General features: G+C 43.8%; 1 protein-coding gene across 1 annotated transcript in view; it reads left to right on the top strand.

The window, feature by feature from the left end:
• The first annotated feature begins 15796 nt into the window (after positions 1-15796).
• Positions 15797-23392, top strand: part of LOC311129987 (zinc finger E-box-binding homeobox 2-like) — a 72629-nt gene continuing 65033 nt past the window's right edge. The window contains exons 1-2 of the mRNA XM_084162561.1: positions 15797-16023; positions 17716-17877. Coding sequence (XP_084018687.1) covers positions 17805-17877 — 73 coding nt within the window. The 5' untranslated portion in view covers positions 15797-16023; positions 17716-17804. The remainder of the gene's footprint in view (positions 16024-17715; positions 17878-23392) is intronic.

The following is a 23392-nucleotide window of genomic DNA, read 5'->3' as shown; positions in this document are numbered from 1 at the left end:
CTGACACTCGTTGCCTCTGATTGGGAGCCACTCTGGCCAACATAGAAATAGCACCCATAGAAAAAAAACACATTGATCTACACACCCTGGCTCAACATAACAGTGTCTCCAGAGCCAGGGCGTGACAGGTACATGAATGTATGGTTAATTTAAGATATTGGCCTATATTGATTATACTTTCCCTGATGCACTGAAGAAGGGTGAAAACTGCTACTCAGCTAATTCCCCAGTGTTAAATCAACACTCTGTTAAATTAACAGTGTAAAGCCTTATTTGCATATTTCCCAGATTGCCTTGCCTTTCAAATGAATTGTAGAGTTACCACCCATGACTGTATGTGTTAGTGACTGAAACATGGTTCTTGCATTCATCCATTTTCAGTCCTGTGGCCTTCACCAAGTGAGATCCTAAGAGAATATGTTATTATTAAAATTGTATTATTTGACACAATACAACACATATTTCACAAGCTCTTATTTTGAGGGCCTAGTTTTACCCTGATACAGTGGCCTGAAACTCATGGTTTACAGGCAAAATCAGGCCTGCAAGTCACAATATACTGTCTTGCAAAGTGGTCTGTTGTGGAGCGGGTCGAGAGCTTCAAGTTCCTTGGCGTCCACATCACTAAGGGCCTAACATTGTCCACACACACCTGCACAGTCGTGAAGAGGACACGGCAGCGCCTCTTCCCCCTCAGGAGGATGAAAAGATTTGGCATGGACCCTCGGATCCTCAAAAATATTTACAGTTGCACCATCGAGAGCATCTTGACTGGCTGCATCACCGCTTAGTATGGCAAATGCACCGCCCTTGACCGCAAAGCGCAACAGAGGGTGGTGTGGACTGCCCAATACATCACTGGGGCTGAGCTCCCTGCCATCCAGGACCTCTATATCAGGCTGTGTCAGAGGAAGGCCCGGAAATTGCCAAGGACTCCAGCCACCCAAGCCTTAGACTGTTCAGTCTGCTACCATCCGGCAAACGGTACTGAAGCATCGGTTCTTGGACCAACAGGCTCTGAGACAGCTTCTACCCCCAAGCCATAAGACCACTAAAAAGCCAGACTGCTAAATAGTCAATTAAGGGTACCCAAACTATCTTCTCTGACTCTATCTTGCACTGACCCTACGCACACTCACTAGACTATATAAACCCACACACATTCACATACACTACATGCGCACACATATACACATAACACACACACGCAGACCGACACAACACAAACACACATACACACACATTACACACACACGCACACTCACACACACTTTTACACTCATCACATCATGCTGCTCTGTTCTTTATTTTACTCTTATTATCATCTATTCTGATGCCTAGTCACTTTACCCTGCCATCTTGTACATATCTACCTCAAATACCTTATTATCATCTATTCTGATGCCTAGTCACTTTACCCTGCCATCTTGTACATATCTACCTCAAATACCTTATTATCATCTATTCTGTCTAGTCACTTTACCCTGCCATCTTGTACATATCTACCTCAAATACCTTATTATCATCTATTCTGATGCCTAGTCACTTTACCCTGCCATCTTGTACATATCTACCTCAAATACCTTATTATCATCTATTCTGATGTCTAGTCACTTTACCCTGCCATCTTGTACATATCTACCTCAAATACCTTATTATCATCTATTCTGTCTCGTCACTTTACCCTGCCATCTTGTACATATCTACCTCAAATACCTTATTATCATCTATTCTGATGTCTAGTCACTTTACCCTGCCATCTTGTACATATCTACCTCAAATACTCTGCACATCGATCTGGTACTGGTACTCCCTGTATGTAGCTCCATTCTAGTCTATTTTATTCGTGTTACTATTTTATTTTTATTTTTAAACTCTGCATTGTTGGGAAAGCAAGCATTTCACGGTAAAATCTACACCAGTTGTATTCGACGCATGTGACAAATAACATTGTAATTTCTATTGGAATCCAGCCGGAGTGGGGATATCCAACCATTGTAATTTTTCTTCACTCGCAACCTGCTGGGTTAGGAAGACTAAGATATGAGACTACTTAAAGCATCTAAACGGCAACAGCCATTTCAGTAATGGGTGTAATATGTCCAAGTAACAGATTGGATTAGTTTAGAAAAATGTATGTAATGTATATTTGAGTAGCATAACATTAATTAATCAATCAATGTACATGCAAAAACATACATGTTGAAACTAACAATTTCAAAAATCATCCTCCAATAGAGCATGCTGGGAAATGATATAATGACGGGCGTGGTTCTGGTTTAGCACTGGTCATTAACACCAATACTGGGTTTCTTTGACACCAATGAGTCTTACAGAGTTAATTAAATGCCTAATCGACACTATAAATGTTACACTATGTATGTCTGTATGTATGTATGTATGTATGTATGTATGTATGTATGTATGTATGTATGTATGTATGTATGTATGTATGTAGAAGAATGTGCAAAACAGTGGTCATTGTACCTGATTTGTCCAGTAAGGTTATGTTTCAAAGATCAAGATTTTCTGCAATATTTTACACATCGATTCCATAAATTCAGCCATCTTCCTTTTACACATTCAATATCCTCTTCCTCATCTTTCCTTAGCAGGGAGACACAACACAGATGGGTGGGAAGCCTTGCTCTGCAGGCGTCCTGAGAGAAGAAATTGAACTCTTTCTCCTCCACTCCTCCTCTCGTTTATCCTCATCTCCTCCCTCCCTCTCTCTCTCTCTCTCTCCTCTCTCTCTCTCTCTCTCTCTCTCTCTCTCTCTCTCTCTCTCTCTCTCTCTCTCTCTCTCTCTCTCTCTCTCTCTCTCTCTCTCTCCTCTCTCTCTCCTCTCTCTCTCTCTCTCTCTCTCTCTCTCTCTCTCTCTCTCTCTCTCTCTCTCTCTCTCTCTCTCTCTCTCTCTCTCTCTCTCTCTCTCTCTCTCTCTCTCTCTCTCTCTCTCTCTCTCTCTCCTCTTCTTAGAATGGCTTCCTGTGAATCTACCTGACAGGCCTTTCACAGGTACAGCTAATCCTCCCTCTGGGGGATACACGATCAGATCCAGCAGCTCACACTTCGAAAGTGAAATATTTTTTGTTATGGCTGCTGTTTGTTGATTTAAAAAAAATAAGCCTGGATGTTATTCTATAGAAGGAAGGTGATGGACCAGCTTAAATCCTCCCATCCTCCATTCAATAGCAAGACAGGTCAGACATACTCTGCACATGAATGCTGCAGTGTTTAAATTGTGTTTCCGTGTTGTAAAACCATGTGTATGATCAATGCTTGATTTGATGTGGACTTTTCAGGGATTGGTGGAGGTGCATTTATTTATACCTTTGTGAATCAGGTCCTGGTAATGTTATGTGTCGGACTGTGTATGGTATGTGTAGCTTATAGACAGCTTTCAGATGTTTGGAAATGCACATGCACGCTTCACTACTGGAGGGTTGGACAGACAAGGGGTCGGAGACCGCGCTGCTTAACTCCGGCCCTTACATTTCAACACCGTCATTCGCTACTATCATGTCTTGCATTCACTTCCTCTTTGAGCGAGCCTGTCCGATAACACACTCTACCTCCTTACCCCGTCCCTCACACAGTCACAGACACACAGACACAGACACAGACACAGACACAGACACAGACACAGACACAGACACAGACACAGACACAGACACAGACACAGACACAGACACACACACACACACACACACACACACACACACACACACACACTCACATACTCACACACACAAACTGTATTAACTGATGGGGTTGACAGTTGTGTGGACAGTAATCAGTAGCCAGTCACATCCTCCTCCTGTCCTCTTCAGGTATCACCCCACCGCTTCCTCTCCAAGATTAGTTCCCCCTGTCCACTTCCTGTCCTTCGCCTTGGAGGGTTCAAGCAGTAGCTGAGTCTTTCTGGAGCTAGCTCTATCTGGTCAATATAACATCTACTGAATATCAAGTGTGTGTCTCGCCTGCTTTTAAAGTGTCTGCCACAAGTAAAGACTCACAGATACAGTGTCAGATGGCACACACACACACACACACACACACACACACACACACACACACACCCTAGCCACCGTTTCTGTTCTATCAGAGTTGACATGTCCAGTGCTCTTTATTAGAACTACTGAGGGTATCATGACAGACAAAAGAAAGTGGCAACCGCCCTAGGAGTAAATTTTGCCCAGACATGACAGCCCAGAGAGAGCTGACAGGACTAAGTCCCACGCCTTGTATGATTTCCATGCACAGACTCATATAGGGCCTTGTTTTAGTAACGTCAGTTTGCGGCAGCTATTGTTGCTAAGACACCCAGATATTGTGGTCTCCTTTCTTGAAATCGTTTGAATAAAATGACACTGAGTATGAGACAAATGTTTCAGATTCCAGTTTCGTTATTTCCTAATACAAGGGCATTGGAAATGAATACCTTCCAGACAATGGTGTGAGTTTGAGAGGACTAATGCCTGCGTGTCATACTGACTGCCCTGTATCTCATGGTCCCTTATGTCTTATACTCCACAAGAGCAAAGTGTATTTGCTTCCTTTAAACTGCTTTTTTCACTCTATCATCTTTTCTGTTTCTATTCCTCTTTTGGCATTTCAGCCTCAGTATAGGTCCTGTCTTCTTAGAATGTAGTTCACAGATCGTCTATATTCTAAGAAGGCATGACCTACACTGAGGCAAGGCTGCATTGTTGTGGAGCAACACCTTCTAACTCCTTCCGTACTCATTTTTACATTATGTCATGTCATTTAGCAGACACTCTTATCCAGAGCGACATACAGTAGTGAGTGCATACATTTTCACACTGGTCCCCCATGAGAATCGAACCCACAACCCCGGCGTTGCAAACGCCATGCTCTACCAACTGAGCCACACAGAACCAACTCCTTGCTGACAGAGGTTTTCTGCATGATGAGAGAATTTAATGTTTCAGCGTTTCGGAGACTTTCCATGGGTGGCATCATGTCTACCTTGGACTGATAGCTTGTAGATAGATTGAAAATCATTCAGTAAAAAGCTGCTTTGTTCAGAATCAGACTCATACTCAGTGTCTAATCAAAGCCGTCATCACCGCTGCCTGTTTGACTAGTCACACAGCTCTTCAGCTCCGTCGCTCATTATCGTCCCTGTTGTCATCTATATGGACCTCACTAGCTAGGTGTTGGAGGCGGGATTAGCTGCTAAGGCTGATGGGAGGTGTTTGTGTGTGTGTGTATGTTTGCGTGCGCGTGCCTGTGTGCGTGTGTCCGCACACGTTTGCGTGCACGCCTGAGTGAGATCACCTGGCATTGATCAAAGGGACTTCCCTGATGAAACTGTAACAAGTGTGCACAGGTGTGCACAGGCACGCCAGACCTGCCTAGACGATAACCAATCCTGACAGGCTCTACTTTCAAAACTACAGGCTGAAATTTTACAAAAGCTCTGGAGCATCGCTTTAAGTCACTGAGCCAATGGCTCCTTCTGACCACCACCCAGACATATAGCTGTAGATGATAATGTCTGTATAGGTAATCTCTGATGGTAACATTTGGCGTACCTTAATCTGTTTATTTTGTGGTGGTGGGGGGGGGGGGGGGGGGTGCTGTATTAGAGAAGGAAGGGTGGGACAGCATGCAGTAGGAGGTGGGCTGGGAAGGGGTGGGTGGGTTACAGGGAATTACACTAATCGGTTCAAGGCCCTTGCTTACGTACATATAAAACTTCCCATTAGGTTTAGAGCACAACGGCTCACCAGCTTGCTCCCCAGGGGCCTCACATCTGGCTGTCAATTAAGGCCTAAATCCTCTGCACAGCGCTCACTACACTGCTAGGTAGGGATTTCAAAAAGGGAGGGAAAGAAGGCTGCAGTTGTTGGGGGGAGGGGTCTTCAGGAGAGGGTGAGGGTTTGCATTGGGTAGCGAGGATTTAGGGTTTCTCAACACGAGGGCAGCGTAGAAGCATTCAGAGCAGGGAATACGGGGACCAGTGACGGACGGGTGAGGATACCCACTATACCCAATCAGTAATGATGCACCAATTACCTGTAAATACCTAATAGGTTCTAATTACCTGTAAATACATAACAGGTTCTAATTACCTGTAAATACATAACAGGTTCTAATTACTTGTAAATACATAACAGGTTCTAATTACCTGTAAATACATAAAAGGTTGTAATTACCTGTAAATACATAGCAGGTTCGAATTACCTGTAAATACATAAAAGGTTCTAATTACCTGTAAATACATAGCAGGTTCTAATTACTTGTAAATACATAACAGGTTCTAATTACCTGTAAATACATAACAGGTTCTAATTTCTTGTAAATACATAACAGGTTCTAATTACCTGTAAATACATAAAAGGTTGTAATTACCTGTAAATACATAGCAGGTTCGAATTACCTGTAAATACATAAAAGGTTCTAATTACCTGTAAATACATAGCAGGTTCTAATTACTTGTAAATACATAACAGATTCTAATTACCTGTAAATACATAACAGGTTCTAATTACCTGTAAATACATAACCGTTTCTAATTACCTTTTTATTTTTTATCAAATGTTATTGGCCACATACACATATTTAGTAGATGTTATTGTGGGTGTAGCGAAATGCTTGTGTTCCTAGCTCCAACAGTGCAGTAGTACCTAACAATTCACAACAATACACACAAATCTCAAAGTATAAATATTAGGACGAGCAATGTCGGAGTGGCATTGACTAGAATACAGTAAATACCTGTAAATACCAGTAAATACCTGTAAATAGTAAATACCTGTAAATACCTAACAGGTTTTAATTACCTGTAAACACTAAGGAATTAATATGGTCCACACACACGCAAACAGTCGTGAAGAAGGCGCGATAGTGCCTCTTCCCCCTCAAGAGGTTGAAAAGGTTTGGCATGGGCTCTCAAATCCTCAAAAAGTTATACAGCTGCACCATTGAGAGCATCTTGACTGGCTGCTTCACTGCTTGGTATAGCAATAGCACTGCCCTCGATCGCAAGAGGGACGATAGAGAGGGTGGTGCAGACAGCCCAGTACATCACTGGGGCCAAGCTCCCTGACATCCAGGACTTCTATATCAGGTGGTGTGAAAGGAAAGCCCGGAAAATTGTCAAAGACTCCAGCCACCCAAGCCGTAGACTGTTATCTCTGCTCCCGCACAGCAAGCGTTACCGTAGCATCAAGCCTCTGACACCAACAGGCTCCTGAACAGCTTCTATCCCCAAGACATAACAACGCTAAATAGCTACACGGACTATCTGTTTTGACCATTCTATTTATTTATTTTTTGCACTGTCTCTATGCACACTCACACACTCACACTATGCACGTTCTATTCACTCACCTACACTCGCACTCACACTCACACTCACACTCACACTCACACTCACACTCACACTCACACTCACACTCACACTCCAACACACACACACACACACACATACACACACACCAGTGGCGGTCAGTGCGGTTTCAGATGAGGGAGGATTTTTTTTATTTCATGAGCATGGCCTTATTTCTATTACATCATATTGGATGACTGTCATTCATATTCCATTCACTCAGCTCAATGTATCATCGATAGGTTTAGGCTACTACATGATACTCAAATTTTCCCTGTACCCATCATGAGGTTGCTACAACCTAGCCTATGACTGAAAGCATAAGCTACAGCTAGCTAGCACTGCAGTGCATAAAATGTAATTGACTCAAAGAGAGAAAGAAAATAGTTGAACAGTTTTGAACATATTAATTTATTCCTAAATCAAATCAAATCAACTTTTATTGGTCACATACACGTGTTTAGCAGATGTTATTGCGGGTGTAGCGAAACACAGTGTACAAAACATTAGGAACACCTTTCTAATTTTGAGTTGCACCCCCCTTTGCCCACAGAACAGCCCCAATTCGTTGGGGTATGGACTACAAGGTGTCGAAAGCATTCCACAGGGATGCTGGCCCATATTGACTCCAATGCTTCGCACAGTCATGTCAAGATGTCCCTTGGGTGGTGGACCATTCTTGATACACACAGGAAACTCTTGAGCATGAAAAACCCTGCAGCATTGCAGTTCTTGACACACTCAAACCGGTGTGCCTGCTACCTACTACCATACCCTGTTCAAAAGCACTTTTGTCTTGCCCATTCACCCTCTGAATGGCACACATACACAATCCACGTCTCAATTGTCTCAAGGCTTAAAAATCCTTATTTAACCTGTCTCCTCCCCATTCATCTACAATGATTTAAGTTTTAACAGGTGACATCAAGAAGGTATAGTAGCTTTCACCTGGAGTCACCTGGTCAGTCTATATCATGGAAAGAGCAGGTGTTCGTAATGTTTTGTCCATTCAGTGTATAAAGTGGGTGAAACAGTATGTAAACATTAGTAGCCTTTCCTGCAGTCAATTATCAAAGTGCCCTCTGGCCTCATGGGTGGAATGTTATTCATATTTTTCATAATTTCATAATTAATAACACTTATTTTAAAAAACCTGCCGAAAATCCGGTGTTTCTATGTCAAACAGTTTTGTTATATTTCAGTCTTCTGTGATGTATATAAAGTGTAAGATTGGGATGCAAACTCAAAATGTAAAAAATGTCAGCTCTATATCTGACATCATACAGGTGTCTTCTTTTTTTAAGCCCATAACCATGAGGTGTATACATTTGTTTAAGACTACCAAGAATAACTCTGTGTGACCCTGATTTAGCCCATTGCAGTAAAAGGTTAAAGTCACCAGTGTTCAATGACTCTATGTACATAGGTCAGTAGTCTCTAAGGTGCAGGGTAGAGTACCGGGTCGTAGCCAGCTTGTAACAGTAACTAAGGTTCAGTCTGATAGCCTGGAGATTTGCCTTGATGCAGCTGCACTGTCTCTGCGTTCTACATGGTAGCGGGGTGAACAGGCCGTGGCTCGGGTGGCTGAGGTCCTTGATGATCTTCTTGGCCTTCCTGTGACACCGGGTGCTGTAGATGTCCTGGAGGGCAGACAGTGTGCCCCGGTGATGCGTTGGGCTGACTGCACCACCGTCTGGAGAGCCCTGCGGACGGTGCAATTGCAGTACGAGGCGGTGATACAGCCGACAGGATGCTCTCAATGATGCATCTGTAGAAGTTTGTGAGGGTCTTAGTGGCCAAGCCTAATTTCTTCAGCCTCCTGTCAGAGATGTGCACACAGAGGAAATTGAGGCTTTTGACCGTCTCCACAGCTGCCCTGTCGATGTGGAAGGGGGCGTGTTCTCTCTGCTGTCTCCTGTAGTCCACGATCAGCTCCTTTGTTTTGTTGACGTTGAGGGAGAGGTTATTTTTCCTGGCACCCCTCTGCCAGGGCCCTCACCTCCTTCCTGTATGCTGTCTCATCGTTGTTGGTAATCAGGCCTGCCACCATCCCGTCGACAGCAAACTTGATGATAGAGTTGGAGATGTGCGTGGCCACACAGTCATGGGTGAACAGGGAGTACAGGAGGGGACTGAGCATGCACCCCTGTGGGTCCCCCATGCTGATGGCGGAGGTGATGTTGCCTACCTTCACCACTTGGGGTCGGCCCGTCAGGAAGACCAGGACCCAGTTTCACAGGAAGGGTTTCAGACCAAGGGCCCTGAGCTTGGTGATGAGCTTGGAGGGCACTATGGTGTTGAAGGCTGAGCTGCATTATTACATTACATATACAGCAGCATGTGGACACCCCTTCAAATTAGTGGATTCGGCTATTTCAGCCACACCCCATTGCTGACAGGTGTATAAAATCGAGCACACAGGCATGCAATCTCCACAAACAAACATTGGCAGTAGAATGGCCTTACTGAAGAGCTCAGTGACTTTCAATGTGGCACCGTTATAGGATGCCACCTTTCCAAAAAGTCCGTCCGTCAAATTTCTGCCCTGCTAAAGCTGCCCCGTTCAACTGTGAGTGCTGTTATTGTAAAGTGGAAATGTCTAGGAGCAACAACGGCTCAGCCGCGAAGTGGTAGGCCACAAGAGCTCACAGAACGGGAAGGCAGAGTGCTGAAGCGAGTAGCACGTAAAAATGGTCTGCGCACGGTTGCAACACTCACTACCGAGTTCCAAACTGCCTCTGGAAGCAACGTCGGCACAAGAACTGTTCGTTGGGAGCTTAATGAAATGAGTTTCCATGGCCGAGCAGCCACACACAAGCCTAAGATCACCATGCACAATGCCATGTGTAGGCTGGAGTGGTGTAAAGCTCACCGCCATTGGACTCTGGAGCAGTGGAAATGCATTCTACGGAGTGATGAATCACACTTCACCATCTGGAGTCCGACAGACGAATCTGGGTTTGGCGGATGCCAGGAGAACGCTACCTGCCCGAATGCATAGTGCCAACTGTAAGGTTTGGTGGAGGAGGAATAATGGTCTGGGGCTGTGTTTCATGGTCCGGTCTAGGCCCCTTGGTTCCAGTGAAGGGAAATCTTAACGCTACAACATACAATGACATTCTAGACGATTCTGTGCTTCCAACATTGTGGCAACAGTTTGGAGAAGGCCCTTTCCTGTTTCAGCATGACAATGCCCCTGTGCACAAAGCAAGGTCCATACAGAAATGGTTTGTCGAGATCGGTGTGGAAGAACTTGACTGGCCTGCACAGAGCCCTGACCTCAACCCCATCGAACGCCTTTAGGATGAATCGGAACGCCGACTGCGAGCCAGGCCTGATTGCCCAACATCAGTGCCCGACCTCAGTAATGCTCCTGTGGCTGAATGGAAACAAGTCCCCGCAGCAATGTTCCAACATCTAGTGGAAAGCCATCCCAGAAGAGTTGAGGCTGTTATAGCAGCAGCCTTTCCAGAAGAGTGGAGTCTGTTATAGCAGCAAAGGAGGGACCAACTCCATATTAATGCCCATGATTTTGGAATGGGATGTTTGACGAGCAGGTGTCCACATACTTTTGGTCATGTAGTGTATTTCTCTTGTCCAGGTGGGATAGGGCAGTGTGCAGTGCAATGGCAATTGCGTCTTCCTTGGATCTGTTGGGACGATATGCGAATTGTAGTGGGTCTAGGGTGTCGAGTAAGGTGGAGGTGATATGGTCCTTAACTAACCTCTCAAATCCCTTCCTGATGATAGAAGTGAATACGTGGCGATAATCATTTAGTTCAGTTACTTTCGCTTTCTTGACTACAGGAATAATCATAGACATCTTGAAGCAAGTGGGGACAACAGACTGGGATACGTAGAGATTGAATATGTCCGTAAACTCTCCAGCCAACTGGTCTGCACATGCTCAGAGGACACGGCTTGGGATGCAGTCTAGGCCGGCAGCCTTGTGAGGGTTAACACGCTTAAATGACCTACTCACTTCGGCCACGGCAAACGAGTGAGTAGGTGTGTTTAGCTCGTCCAGAAGCGAGGTGTCGGTGTCCGCAACCTGGCTGGCTTTCCCTTTATAATCTGTGATTGTCTAGAGTCCCTGCCACATGCATCTCGTGTCTGAGCCGTTGAATTGGGACTCCACTTTGTCCCTGTAATGACGTTTTGCCTCTTTGGTTGCCTTATGGAGGTCATAGCTGGTCTGTTTGTAGAGGGGAGGGGGTTTATGGGTGAGGCAGGGAGGCAGGGAGGCGGGGAGGCGGGGAGGTGGGGAGGCAGGGAGGGGGTTATAGGGGGTTATAGGGGGGAGGGGGTTATGGGGAAGGAGGGGAGGGGTTATAGGGGAGGAGGGGAGTTATGGGGGAGGAGGGGGGGATGTAGGGGAGGAGAGGAGGGGGGAAGGAGGTTATGGGGAGGAGGGGAGGAGGGGGGTTGGGTTATGGGGAGGAGGGGAGGGGAAGAGGGGAGGGGGTTATGGAGAGGAGGCGAGGGGGGTTATGGGAGAGGAGGGGGAGGAGGGGGAGGGGAGAGGGGAGGGGGTTATGGAGAGGTGGCAAGGGGGGTTATGAGAGAGAAGGTGGGGGAGGGGTGTTATGGAGAGGAGGCGAGGAGGGAGGAGGGGAAGAGGGAGGAGGGGGAGGGGGGGTATGGGGGAGGAGGGGAGGGTCAGTGGGATATTGAGTACATTATGTCCATATACAAAACAACACATAAGGATTCATTGTCCATAAACTTCAATGGTGAAAGTTGCATAGCAAACTGCAGCAGGCAAGGATATCAGACTAAATTCGTTTTTATGTTAATTTAAGTTGTTTGTTGTTGGATGCCAGTGGGCAACATTCTGATGCCAAACCACATCAGAGATAACTGCCCTGTGGGTGTTCAATGGGTTACTGGTATTTTGAGGTGACAAGTTCAAGCAATTTACATATAATCCACAAAACAGTGGAAAACATAAGGTGAGTAAATCTTGCTTTACAACATCATTCAACATAATCAAAGTGGGAGAAGTTTATTTGACTGAACAGAGGAGTTTGCAGCTAAGTGGTTACAGAGTATGTATCTTGTTTTTTCTAAATTTGTAATGACATTTTAACCTGAAAATACAATACACAGCAAGTCACCCTTGCTGTTTCATATCATCCTGTAATAATGAGAAATAATTAGTAGTCTCTGATGATGTTCAGTTGAATTAGTAGTCTCTGATGATGTTCAGTTGAATTAGTAGACATAGTCTCATGATGTTCAGTTGAATTAGTAGGCCTAGTCTCATGATGTTCAGTTGAATTAGTAGTCTCTAATGATGTTCAGTTGAATTAATAGGCCTAGTATCATGATGTTCAGTTGAATTAGTAGGCCTAGTCTCATGATGTTCAGTTGAATTAGTAGTCTCTGATGATGTTCAGTTGAATTAGTAGGCCTAGTCTCATGATGTTCAGTTGAATTAGTAGGCCTAGTCTCATGATGTTCAGTTGAATTAGTAGTCTCTGATGATGTTCAGTTGAATTAGTAGTCTCTGATGATGTTCAGTTGAATTAATAGGGCTATTCTCATGATGTTCGGTTGAATTAGTAGGCCTAGTCTCATGATGTTCAGTTGAATAAGAAGGCCTAGTCTCATGATATTCAGTTGAATTAGTAGGCCTAGTCTCATGATGTTCAGTTGAATTAGTAGGCCTAGTCTCATGATGTTCAGTTGAATTATTAGGCCTAGTCTCTAATGATGTTCAGTTCAATTAGTAGGCCTAGTCTCTGATGATGTTCAGTTGAATTAGTAGTCTCTGATGATGTTCAGTTGAATTAGTAGGTCTAGTCTCATGATGTTCAGTTGAATTAGTAGGTCTAGTCTCATGATGTTCAGTTGAATTAGTAGGTCTAGTCTCATGATGTTCAGTTGAATTAGTAGGTCTAGTCTCATGATGTTCAGTTGAATTAGTAGGTTTAGTCTCATGATGTTCAGTTGAATTAGTAGGCCTAGTCTCATGATGTTCAGTTGAATTAGTAGGCCTAGTCTCATGATGTTCAGTAGTCAACACGTTCCAGATCCCTATTTCACCTCGTAGCCCTTTCCTGCAGACAAATTACCTAGTGGCCTCATGGGTGGAATGCTAGTCATATTTTTAATAATTACATAATTAATAAACATTTTTATTTTATTTTACTGTTGAAAATCTGGTGTTTTTATGTCAAGCAGTTTGTTTATATTTCAGTCTTCTGTGATGTATATAAAGTGTAATATTGGGATGCAAATCAAAATGTAAAAAATGTCAGCTACAGTACATATCTGACATCATACAGGTGTCTTATTTTTTAAGACCATAACCATGTGTGTGATGTGTATACTTTTGTTTCAAAGCAGATTTGTTTAAGACTACCAAGAAACACTCTGTGTGATCCTGATTTAGCCCACTGCAGTAAAAAGTTATCTATTTGCCTCTAATCTACTGTGTGTGTGTGTGGTCAGGGCATGACAACCCTCTCCTCCGGTTTGTGAGGTGACTGACACTCTCACTTCCCTTTTTGTTGTCCCTAGAATTTAACAGGTGGTTTTACACACAGATATATAAGCCACACTAAATAAGCCACAGAAAGCAATTCAGCGTTATGCATCTCATATTATAAAATATAGTTTTTATTTTCTCCATTTGTTATTTTCTTCCCAAAAGCCATCTGCTAGCAGGGACAAAACATTGATCTTAAATGTACTTTTATACACACAACTTTTTCATAAAACTGCAAATACATTTTTTCAAAACAATTGTTTTAATCACATTGAGGTAAGTCTGGTTTCAAAAAATATATATTTTGAATCACATTGAGGTAAGTATGGTTTCAAAAAATATTTGTGGTTCATTTTCCAAATCAACCACGTTAGTTCCCATTGGGCAGAAACGTCAATTCAGCTTCTATTCCACATTGATCCAACGTAATTTCAGTGTGTGCCCAGTGGGTGGGAATATAATTTAGATCATGGGAGTATATGCCATTCTACATGATCAAAAGCTAATTGAGGATTTAGGCAATTATGGAACTATGATACATATACTTGATCAAACTCGGAGTCAGGACAACTGTTCATAAAACGCTGTTCTTCTAGAAGAGAGGAGAGGATGCCCCACTGACAGTAGATGTCTTCAAGCCCACTGCACTCTGGCATCGAAATCTAATTTCATGTCATTTTAAGAACAAACAGAGACACCAAAAAGAGGGAGTTACTAGAGGCACGACTGTTTGTTTGCACGTCTCCTCTGTGCACCTCTAGATTATTCCTATGATTATTTAACACGTATCCCTATCGTGGTTCATATTACAGGGCTTGTTTAGAGACACATTAGAGACTTTACTTTTAGCATCCATACAAGTATTGTGATATAGTGAGGCCTTGGAAAAAGTTGTCCCCAATTCCATATTAATAAATACATGAAAAGTACAATAGATACATGCTTATGACATTTGATAATAATAATAATAATAATAATAATAATAATAATAATAATAATAATAATAATAATAATAATAACAACTTTACAACGTTATTATTGTTAACTTAAAAAATAACTGTAGAGCTCAAAATTACCTGATAGCATCTTTATCCAGTTCTCATATTCCTGCTCTGGAATGAGCTCCAGTCTAATCCAATTGGCTATGAGTGGACGCATCATATTCCATTCATTGGTGAGCGTATCATCCATATAGAAAATACATAAACACAGAGAATACTTTAACAACCACAAACCATGGGTGTAACTCTCCGCTGCACATTATGTTACTGTACAAGTGATGATAAAAATTAAAACGAACTGTGCTAAACATTTAACACTATTACAAAAGCCACTCTACAGAAGGATATGCATATTTGCAGACTATAAATTACGCCTTCACCGTAGCGTGTATCGTTAATGCCAGTGAGAGCCCCGTTGAAAATATGCTGCATCTTCCCTCCTTCGTTTTTGTACAAAGATTACAGTGCGGAATGGCACAGCACAATTTGAATGAGAATATACACTCCCTCAGTCAAGATACAAAGGCAGAGATATCTGCTGTAGTGCCTCTGAATACTTGCCGGAAGGGAGCCGTATGCGTGCAGGTAAACTACCTGTGCGCTCCAATCAGGTACCTTGGCGCTCCTTTCATATGCCAGTTTGAAGAGTGGCTGTCACCGCATTATAAATACCTTCTCTCTCACTCCAGTACAGTGCTGTTTTATTTATTTTATGACGTCGCTATTGAAAATCTGATGTGTGGGTAATGCCTCTCACATTTGACTCAAAGCACAGCCTACAAATGATCATATACAATCTCATGGGAGACAACAACTTGATCACGTTCTCCCTGTCCACAAGGACGCTCACACTTACTCCTCAATTATCCCTCTTCTTGAAGATAGGTGGCGTGTGTTAGGATGTCTCGCGCCTCTATATTGCAGGAAAAGAAAGAGAGCGAAAAAATGTCATTAGAAGAGGCGTAACCCGTCAGTGCGCGTTCCCAGGTCTGTTTCGTGAAGTGGCTGAAAGAGACCAGTCCTAACCTGCCCATCAGGAATAACGGTCCCTCATCATCATTTTCAAGGCTGATTATCAGTTATTTTATTTTGGATCCACGGCGCACCTCTTCATCATCTCTCTGTGACGTTCTGTCTTCTAACCAGCTGTTTAGGGGATCACACTGACACCGGTAGGTGTATTTTACCATATTGTTATTTTAACATCAGTTCCTGTCAATGAAACTTCAATATCTATGGGATTGAGGCAGATTTGCCATGCAGGTACCTCAGGTATCCGTGCGCCGTTGCGCAATTATCAAAGCTGGACAGCCTACCTGCGCAGGTGATAAAGGTGCGCGCTGCTGCAGTAGTGGATAGAGCGCTATGTAGGCCTACCTGCGTCAACTGTGGTCTGATGCTCTCCTATATTCCCTGTGTCCTTTCCGGGGAATCAAATTGTATTCGATGTTATTCGTTCCTATTCCTTTTGAGCTCTCTGATAAGAAACGGGCGTAGGCTATTCACGTTGGTTTGCCATCCACTGCATTTGTTCATTTTACGCATAGCCTTCTATTAGATAGATCAACATACACTGTTTTTTTTATCCACATTCCAAATTAGTGGACAGATCAATTTATGTGTAGCTGGGGTTTGGGTAGTGACCACTAACATCCGCACTGTTGTGTGTGTTGTAGGCTATGTGTGTGTTCACTGCTGGTGCAAATGCCAAAGCCTTGTGGGAAAAAAGCAATATGATGCGGTGGCAAACATTTCCAAATCTCTAAACTAGAAGACCCTCGTTTGGGCTGTGTTTCTGTCGTTCTATTTCAATTGGTTTTCCTCTAAAGTGTACAACATTAAGGTTTTCCATGTGGGGCAGTAACCTATTCCGTTTGTTGTCGTGTAAATGTTTATGAGGGTTTTTTGTGTTTGTTTTCTTCTGTTACGGTTCGCTACCCTTTTAATACAAACTCTACTGACACCACGTCCATACATTTGACACAACATTTGAATGGGGGCTGATGCTGCTTTTATTTTAATCAATCGGTTTGAATGGAAGATTAAATACATTTTAACATACATTTGTTATAAAGGGGAAGTTAGTCTATTTCCTCACAGATTGCACAATTTTTCACTTTTTTTTTCTTGCTGAATGTGTTCAACATCCTTACATCACTTGTATAGTCTATCAAAATTATTAGGTTTTTCACAGATACACTCATAAACACAGTTTGGAAAAAGTGAAACCAAACTCGAAATGACTGCGATAGCAGACATGATATGAGATTGAATTGAATCGAACACTTTGCTTAACTTGAATGAGGCGGATGAAAAAAGGATTTCAGATAGCAGGCTGTGGCCTATTACTATTTTTTATATAGATTAAAACGGAATCAATGTTTCTCGAGAGTTATACATTTGGTGATGACAGCTGAGTTGCCTAAGACTGACAGTAGGGACAGCCATAACAAACCTTAAATATCAAAGACATCAACAAGTCTCAGAAGTTGATGTATGAGTTCAATTAGAAACTTGCACAGAAACACCTTTTAACTTGAGTTTTCATACACTAATCGACATTAGTGGAAATGTATGCCTTGCTTTCTTTCAGTCATCCTTGTAAGCTATTGAATGTGTCTGCCTGTCCGTCCTCCTCGTCCTTCTGCTCCGTTCATTGACGATCTGCCCGATTAGGAGACACATCAAAAGACCAGGCGACGGCGAACGTTGATCAAACTCCCTCTCCTGGACTTTAACACATATGGAGTTTCATTGAAAACTTTAGAGTGAATTAAAACGTTTTATTTCGGGCCCCTGTGGTTGAACTTGATCCATACAGTCATCTTGTCCCAACATTTGTCGCCGTTTTGTTTGGTTATTAGATATCAACCGGAGCCTGCCTGTGCTGCTGACTGAAGGAGCTGAGTCCATGCGGACTGTAAACCATCTGACCTAGCCCATACTCTTATCAATGAAGCAGGAGATCATGGCGGAGGGTCCCCGGTGTAAGAGGCGAAAACAATCCAACCCACAGAGAAAGAACGGTAAGAACATGTTTTAAGTTCAATCAAATGACTGTTTGGGAACATTTGTATGTTTTGCCACCAGTCATTTGCGGGACCTCCCGCGTGCTGTCTCTTTTCACAGTTCAATTATAGTTTATATTCGGCGCACTCATTGAGAATGGGGTGGCTGCGTAAAAGTACACTGCATTTTGTTGTAGTTTTGAACTTAATCACTATGAAAAGCATTTTCATGTTTATTTTGAATGAGATTATCAGCGTTAAAGTAAACTATCAAAGTCTCGAGCGGACCGTGTGAGAAAGCGATGAATGAGGCTCGAATGCGGTTCAGCAAGATAGTGCTACTATCTAGCAGGCAGGAAAACCGTTATTTGGGTAGGCCTATAGCGCTTCTCGTATGAACTGGATAAATTGGAAAAACCTGTGGATTATGTAGAAACTGAATTGCGTTGGTAACGTTTGTGTGATTATGAAGTGAATGTGCTTTATCTCACGTTTATTCAACACAGTTTCGTTGTCGTGTGTATTGTGTTGTGTTGTGGGTATTGTGTTGTGTTGTGCTATTATTGCCATTCATAAGTGACTTGGTGCCTTTAAATACCTTTACCACGTCTTAGTTATTATAAATAGTCTGTCAAATCGGAGTTAAAGGTCTTAAAATGGCCATGATAATAGGACACAGTTTCTGAATGTGTCATTTATTTGTTCTTATCCGGTGCTGCACAAAGGCTACAGCACTAAACACAACACAAGTCAAGCTCACAGACTGACCAAAAGTATCCCAGTGCATTTCGGATATTTCTGAAACGTTACTTGAGTTATGTGTTAAGCTGCAACGTTTATTTTCGTTCATAACGATTATGTTAAAGGGAAAGGAACATAGAAAAGAGGATCTAGAAAGTCCTGAGTTTTGTGTAGGAGTTGTGTTGGGAGTGACAGGGATTTTGCGAGGGGGCATCCCTTCTTTGACGCCTCAGCCATGTGTGTTATGCAAAGTTATATTTAATTCATGTCAATATTGAACTGACTTGTTTTCTCTTGTTACTTTAATATCCCATGGTATTACATGTTTGATGTAAAACTGTTACCATTGTAGCTTGTTTTATTTTTAGTTTGTTTTATAGGGGTATTGTAGTTAAACATGTCTTTTTGAAACAGTCTTTACATTTCAATTATATCGTTTTTTTTTTTATATCACACATTTTCAGTCACTTATTTTGTTTATTCGTCTTTATTCGTTCACTGATTCAGTGAACTCAATATGTTGATCAGGATCTTTACTGCTCTCAAGCACGTTTCTGATCAACAAAGGCAAACAATGAAGTATTGCATCTCTTTTTAACGGCACATTCGTCTTTGTAAAGACCAAGATGGGAAGTGAATTTTAGAATTGCAATGGTTTGTTTTAATTTGTTTTAAATGCAATGGTTTTGTGTTAATTTAAAAGACCATTCAGCCAATGTGGGCAAAAAGTAAGAGAAAAATAACGTTGACAATATTGTTTTGTCAGAGGTTTTAACGGAGGCCTACCACTACTGTTGCTTCTCGCAGATGTTCACTTTTATTATTGATAATTTTAATGTGGAAATGTGTGTTCCCATTCCCCATTTGGCACGGATTGCTTCTTCCTTGAGGGCGAATTTCATAGCCTAGGCCTATATATTAATATGCAATTAGTTATTTTTTGCTTGTATTTGCCTGAATATGCCTATAGGCAGATTGTCGATGCAGCACATTAATGGTGGGGTTAAGGCAACAACAGAAAAACATGTGTGCCCTCAGTTTTGGCCTGGTGTAAATATGTGTTTTTCAGAATGGATATAGTAATTCAGACTGGAAGTCTACTACGAAATACCTTTGATTGTGAACTACAACTTTTGCGAGTCTGAAGATCCTTTTTGCCTGTGGACAACTTTCACTCCGGTGCCTTATTCCCATAGGGATATCTACTGTATAAGGCCTGGAGGATCTTGTTCTTTGACCATATGCATTTTATTATCGCAGAGAAACGCAGAACCAGAAGTGTTGATGTCTGTGTTTCTTTATTTTTCCATAATCCTCATATTCGAAATATGCGATTTATGAAATTAACTCTTTATAGGGTAGGTCTACAAACGGTCCGTAAGGCCTGTTGCATACAGGCCTACAGTATGACAGTTTTTTGTGGATATGCCTATACTTCTCTTCTTGGGATGTTTGCCCTTCACCTCATCTTAACTCCGCGACTCCCTGGTCACAATCGGAGGTCACATTAGGCCCTGTGTAACTCGATACGCGCAGCCTGCACAACTTTGTTGCAGTTCGCAAGCCCCCCCCTCTGGTGCTATACGTCACATCCAGCTGTGAGGGCTCGTTCAGTTGTGTGAACGCTGCTGTCAAAAGCGCTCCATTAACCTCGCCAGCCAGTAAAGTTAAAATACAATTTCTTTCATTTATGTATTTTTATTTAATTTTTTTACACCATTTCAGCTTTCAAAGTCACTCACCATTAATCAAATTGGTGTACTAAAGTGTGTGAGGTTAAAAAATAAATTAGACTATGATCAAATACCTAATAAACTGGACATGTTCGATTAAATCTGAAGAGTCTAGGCACCAGCAGTGTCTTCTGTTATTGTCTTGCAACCCTTATATAGTCAGAGTTATAAGACATTAAATACATCGGTTCATCTCTGGGTTATCACAACATTCAAATGAAGGCATGGCTGTCATGGCCAGTATGCTAGTGGGTCCATTACTTTCTCAAGGCAATGGGTTTTCAATGGAAGTCTGTCTCATTACCCTGCTCCTATCGTCAGCAGTGAGCAGTGTCAGGGTGCCCGCTGTACCATTCATGCCACATTTCTCACAACTGTGCCATTGTCCTCGCTGCTGGAGACAGATACTGTACCTTCTCTAATGCTCTCTTGTTTGTGGTTGGGTTTTTACCGTACATTTTTCTCTCACGCTAATTTGGTGTCTGCCAGCTTATTATGGCTAATGGTATAATATCAGCACACTCAGATTTGTTCATGTGTGCGCACGCACGCACACAGACACCCACCTTCTGTCCTAGAGCTCTCTGGTACTGCTATGGTGGTCCTTCAGAACGCCTTTGGTATGATTACCACTCTTGCTCACATCAGTGCTAACCTGAATGCCTTTCATATCTGCTCCGCCATGTCTTATGCACCCCCTCCCTCCCTCCCTCCCTCCCTCCCTCCCTCCCTCCCTCCCTCCCTCCCTCCCTCCCTCCCTCCCTCCCTCCCTCCCTCCCTCCCTCTTCCCCACACCCCCTCAGTAAACACCCCAGAGGGCAGAACAAATAAAGGGAGATCCTCTCCTCTCCTCTCCTCTCCTCTCCTCTCCTCTCCTCTCCTCTCCTCTCCTCTCCTCTCCTCTCCTCTCCTCTCCTCTCCTCTCCTCTCCTCTCCTCTCCTCTCCTCTCCTCTCCTCTCCTCTCCTCTCCTCTCCTCTCCTCTCCTCTCCTCTCCTCTCCTCTCCTCTCCTCTCCTCTCCTCTCCTCTCCTCTCCCTTCCTCTCCTCCTCTCCTCATTCTTAATCACAATTCAGGCCATTCACCGCCGCCAGGCCGCTCTTGCATTCAGCATCCCAAAGCCTGAGATGAAAAGAGCTCAGAAAAATGGAAAGCAGACTGAGAGAGAGTGAGTGAGTGAGAGTGAGTGAGAGGGGGAATGAAAAATAGCGATTATGGAAAAGAGGGACAGAAGGTCGGTAGTGACTGAGCGACATAACTTAGGTGTCTCTGGCTGTTTGTCAGGCCTCCCCTGGTTACATGCCCTATATAGCCTCCCTTTCACTCCGCCCAAGGGCTGGGCACTATTGATGGACATATAAGGTTATGGGATGCCATTCTTGGACTATTCACAGCTGAATAATAGGAGAGACAGAGAGAGAGAGAGGGATGAGTGGTGTAGGGAGACAGAGAAAGAGGGATGAGTGGTGTAGGGAGACAGAGAGAGAGAGGTGAGTGGTGTAGGGAGACAGAGAGAGAGAGATGAGTGGTGTAGGGAGACAGAGAGAGAGAGGTGAGTGGTGTAGGGAGACAGAGAGAGAGAGGGATGAGTGGTGTAGGGAGACAGAGAGAGAGAGGTGAATGGTGTAGGAAGACAGAGAGAGAGAGGGATGAGTGGTGTAGGGAGACAGAGAGAGAGAGGGATGAGTGGTGTAGGGAGACAGAGAGAGAGGTGAGTGGTGTAGGGAGACAGAAAGAGAGAGGGATGAGTGGTGTAGGGAGACAGAGAGAGAGAGGTGAATGGTGTAGGGAGAGAGAGAGAGGGATGAGTGGTGTAGGGAGACAGAGAGGGAGAGGGATGAGTGGTGTAGGGAGACAGAGAGAGAGGTGAGTGGTGTAGGGAGACAGAGAGAGAGAGGGATGAGTGGTGTAGGGAGACAGAGAGGGATGAGTGGTGTAGGGAGACAGAGAGAGAGAGACAGGGATGAGTGGTGTAGGGAGACAGAGAGAGAGGGATGAGTGGTGTAGGGAGACAGAGAGAGAGAGGGATGAGTGGTGTAGGGAGACAGAGAGAGAGAGGGATGAGTGGTGTAGGGAGACAGAGCGAGAGAGGTGAGTGGTGTAGGGAGACAGAGAGAGAGAGGTGAATGGTGTAGGGAGACAGAGAAAGAGAGGGATGAGTGGTGTAGGGAGACAGAGAGAGAGGTGAGTGGTGTAGGGAGACAGAGAGAGAGAGGGATGAGTGGTGTAGGGAGACAGAGAGGGATGAGTGGTGTAGGGAGACAGAGAGAGAGAGACAGGGATGAGTGGTGTAGGGAGACAGAGAGAGAGGGATGAGTGGTGTAGGGAGACAGAGAGAGAGAGGGATGAGTGGTGTAGGGAGACAGAGAGAGAGAGGGATGAGTGGTGTAGGGAGACAGAGCGAGAGAGGTGAGTGGTGTAGGGAGACAGAGAGAGAGAGGTGAATGGTGTAGGGAGACAGAGAAAGAGAGGGATGAGTGGTGTAGGGAGACAGAGAGAGAGAGGGATGAGTGGTGTAGGGAGACAGAGAGAGAGGGATGAGTGGTGTAGGGAGACAGAGAGAGAGAGGTGAATGGTGTAGGGAGACAGAGAGAGAGAGGTGAATGGTGTAGGGAGACAGAGAGAGAGAGGGATGAGTGGTGTAGGGAGACAGAGAGAGAGAGGGATGAGTGGTGTAGGGAGACAGAGAGAGAGGGATGAGTGGTGTAGGGAGACAGAGAGAGAGGGATGAGTGGTGTAGGGAGACAGAGAGAGAGGGATGAGTGGTGTAGGGAGACAGAGAGAGAGGTGAGTGGTGTAGGGAGACAGAGAGAGAGAGTGAGTGGTGTAGGGAGACAGAGAGAGAGGGATGAGTGGTGTAGGGAGACAGAGATAGAGGTGAGTGGTGTAGGGAGACAGAGAGAGAGAGGTGAGTGGTGTAGGGAGACAGAGAGAGAGAGGGATGAGTGGTGTAGGGAGACAGAGAGAGAGAGAGGATGAGAGAGGGAAAGGGAGAGAGAGAGGATAGAGAGAGGGAAAGGGAAAGAGAGAGAGGAGAGAGAGAGGGAGAGGTGAGGGGTG

This window comes from Coregonus lavaretus (genome assembly GCF_964263955.1).
Source record: "Coregonus lavaretus genome assembly, chromosome: 5".
In the NCBI taxonomy this organism is placed as follows: domain Eukaryota; kingdom Metazoa; phylum Chordata; class Actinopteri; order Salmoniformes; family Salmonidae; genus Coregonus; species Coregonus lavaretus.
Note: the sequence above shows the minus strand (reverse complement) of the source record. Positions and strands in the feature narration are given on the sequence as shown.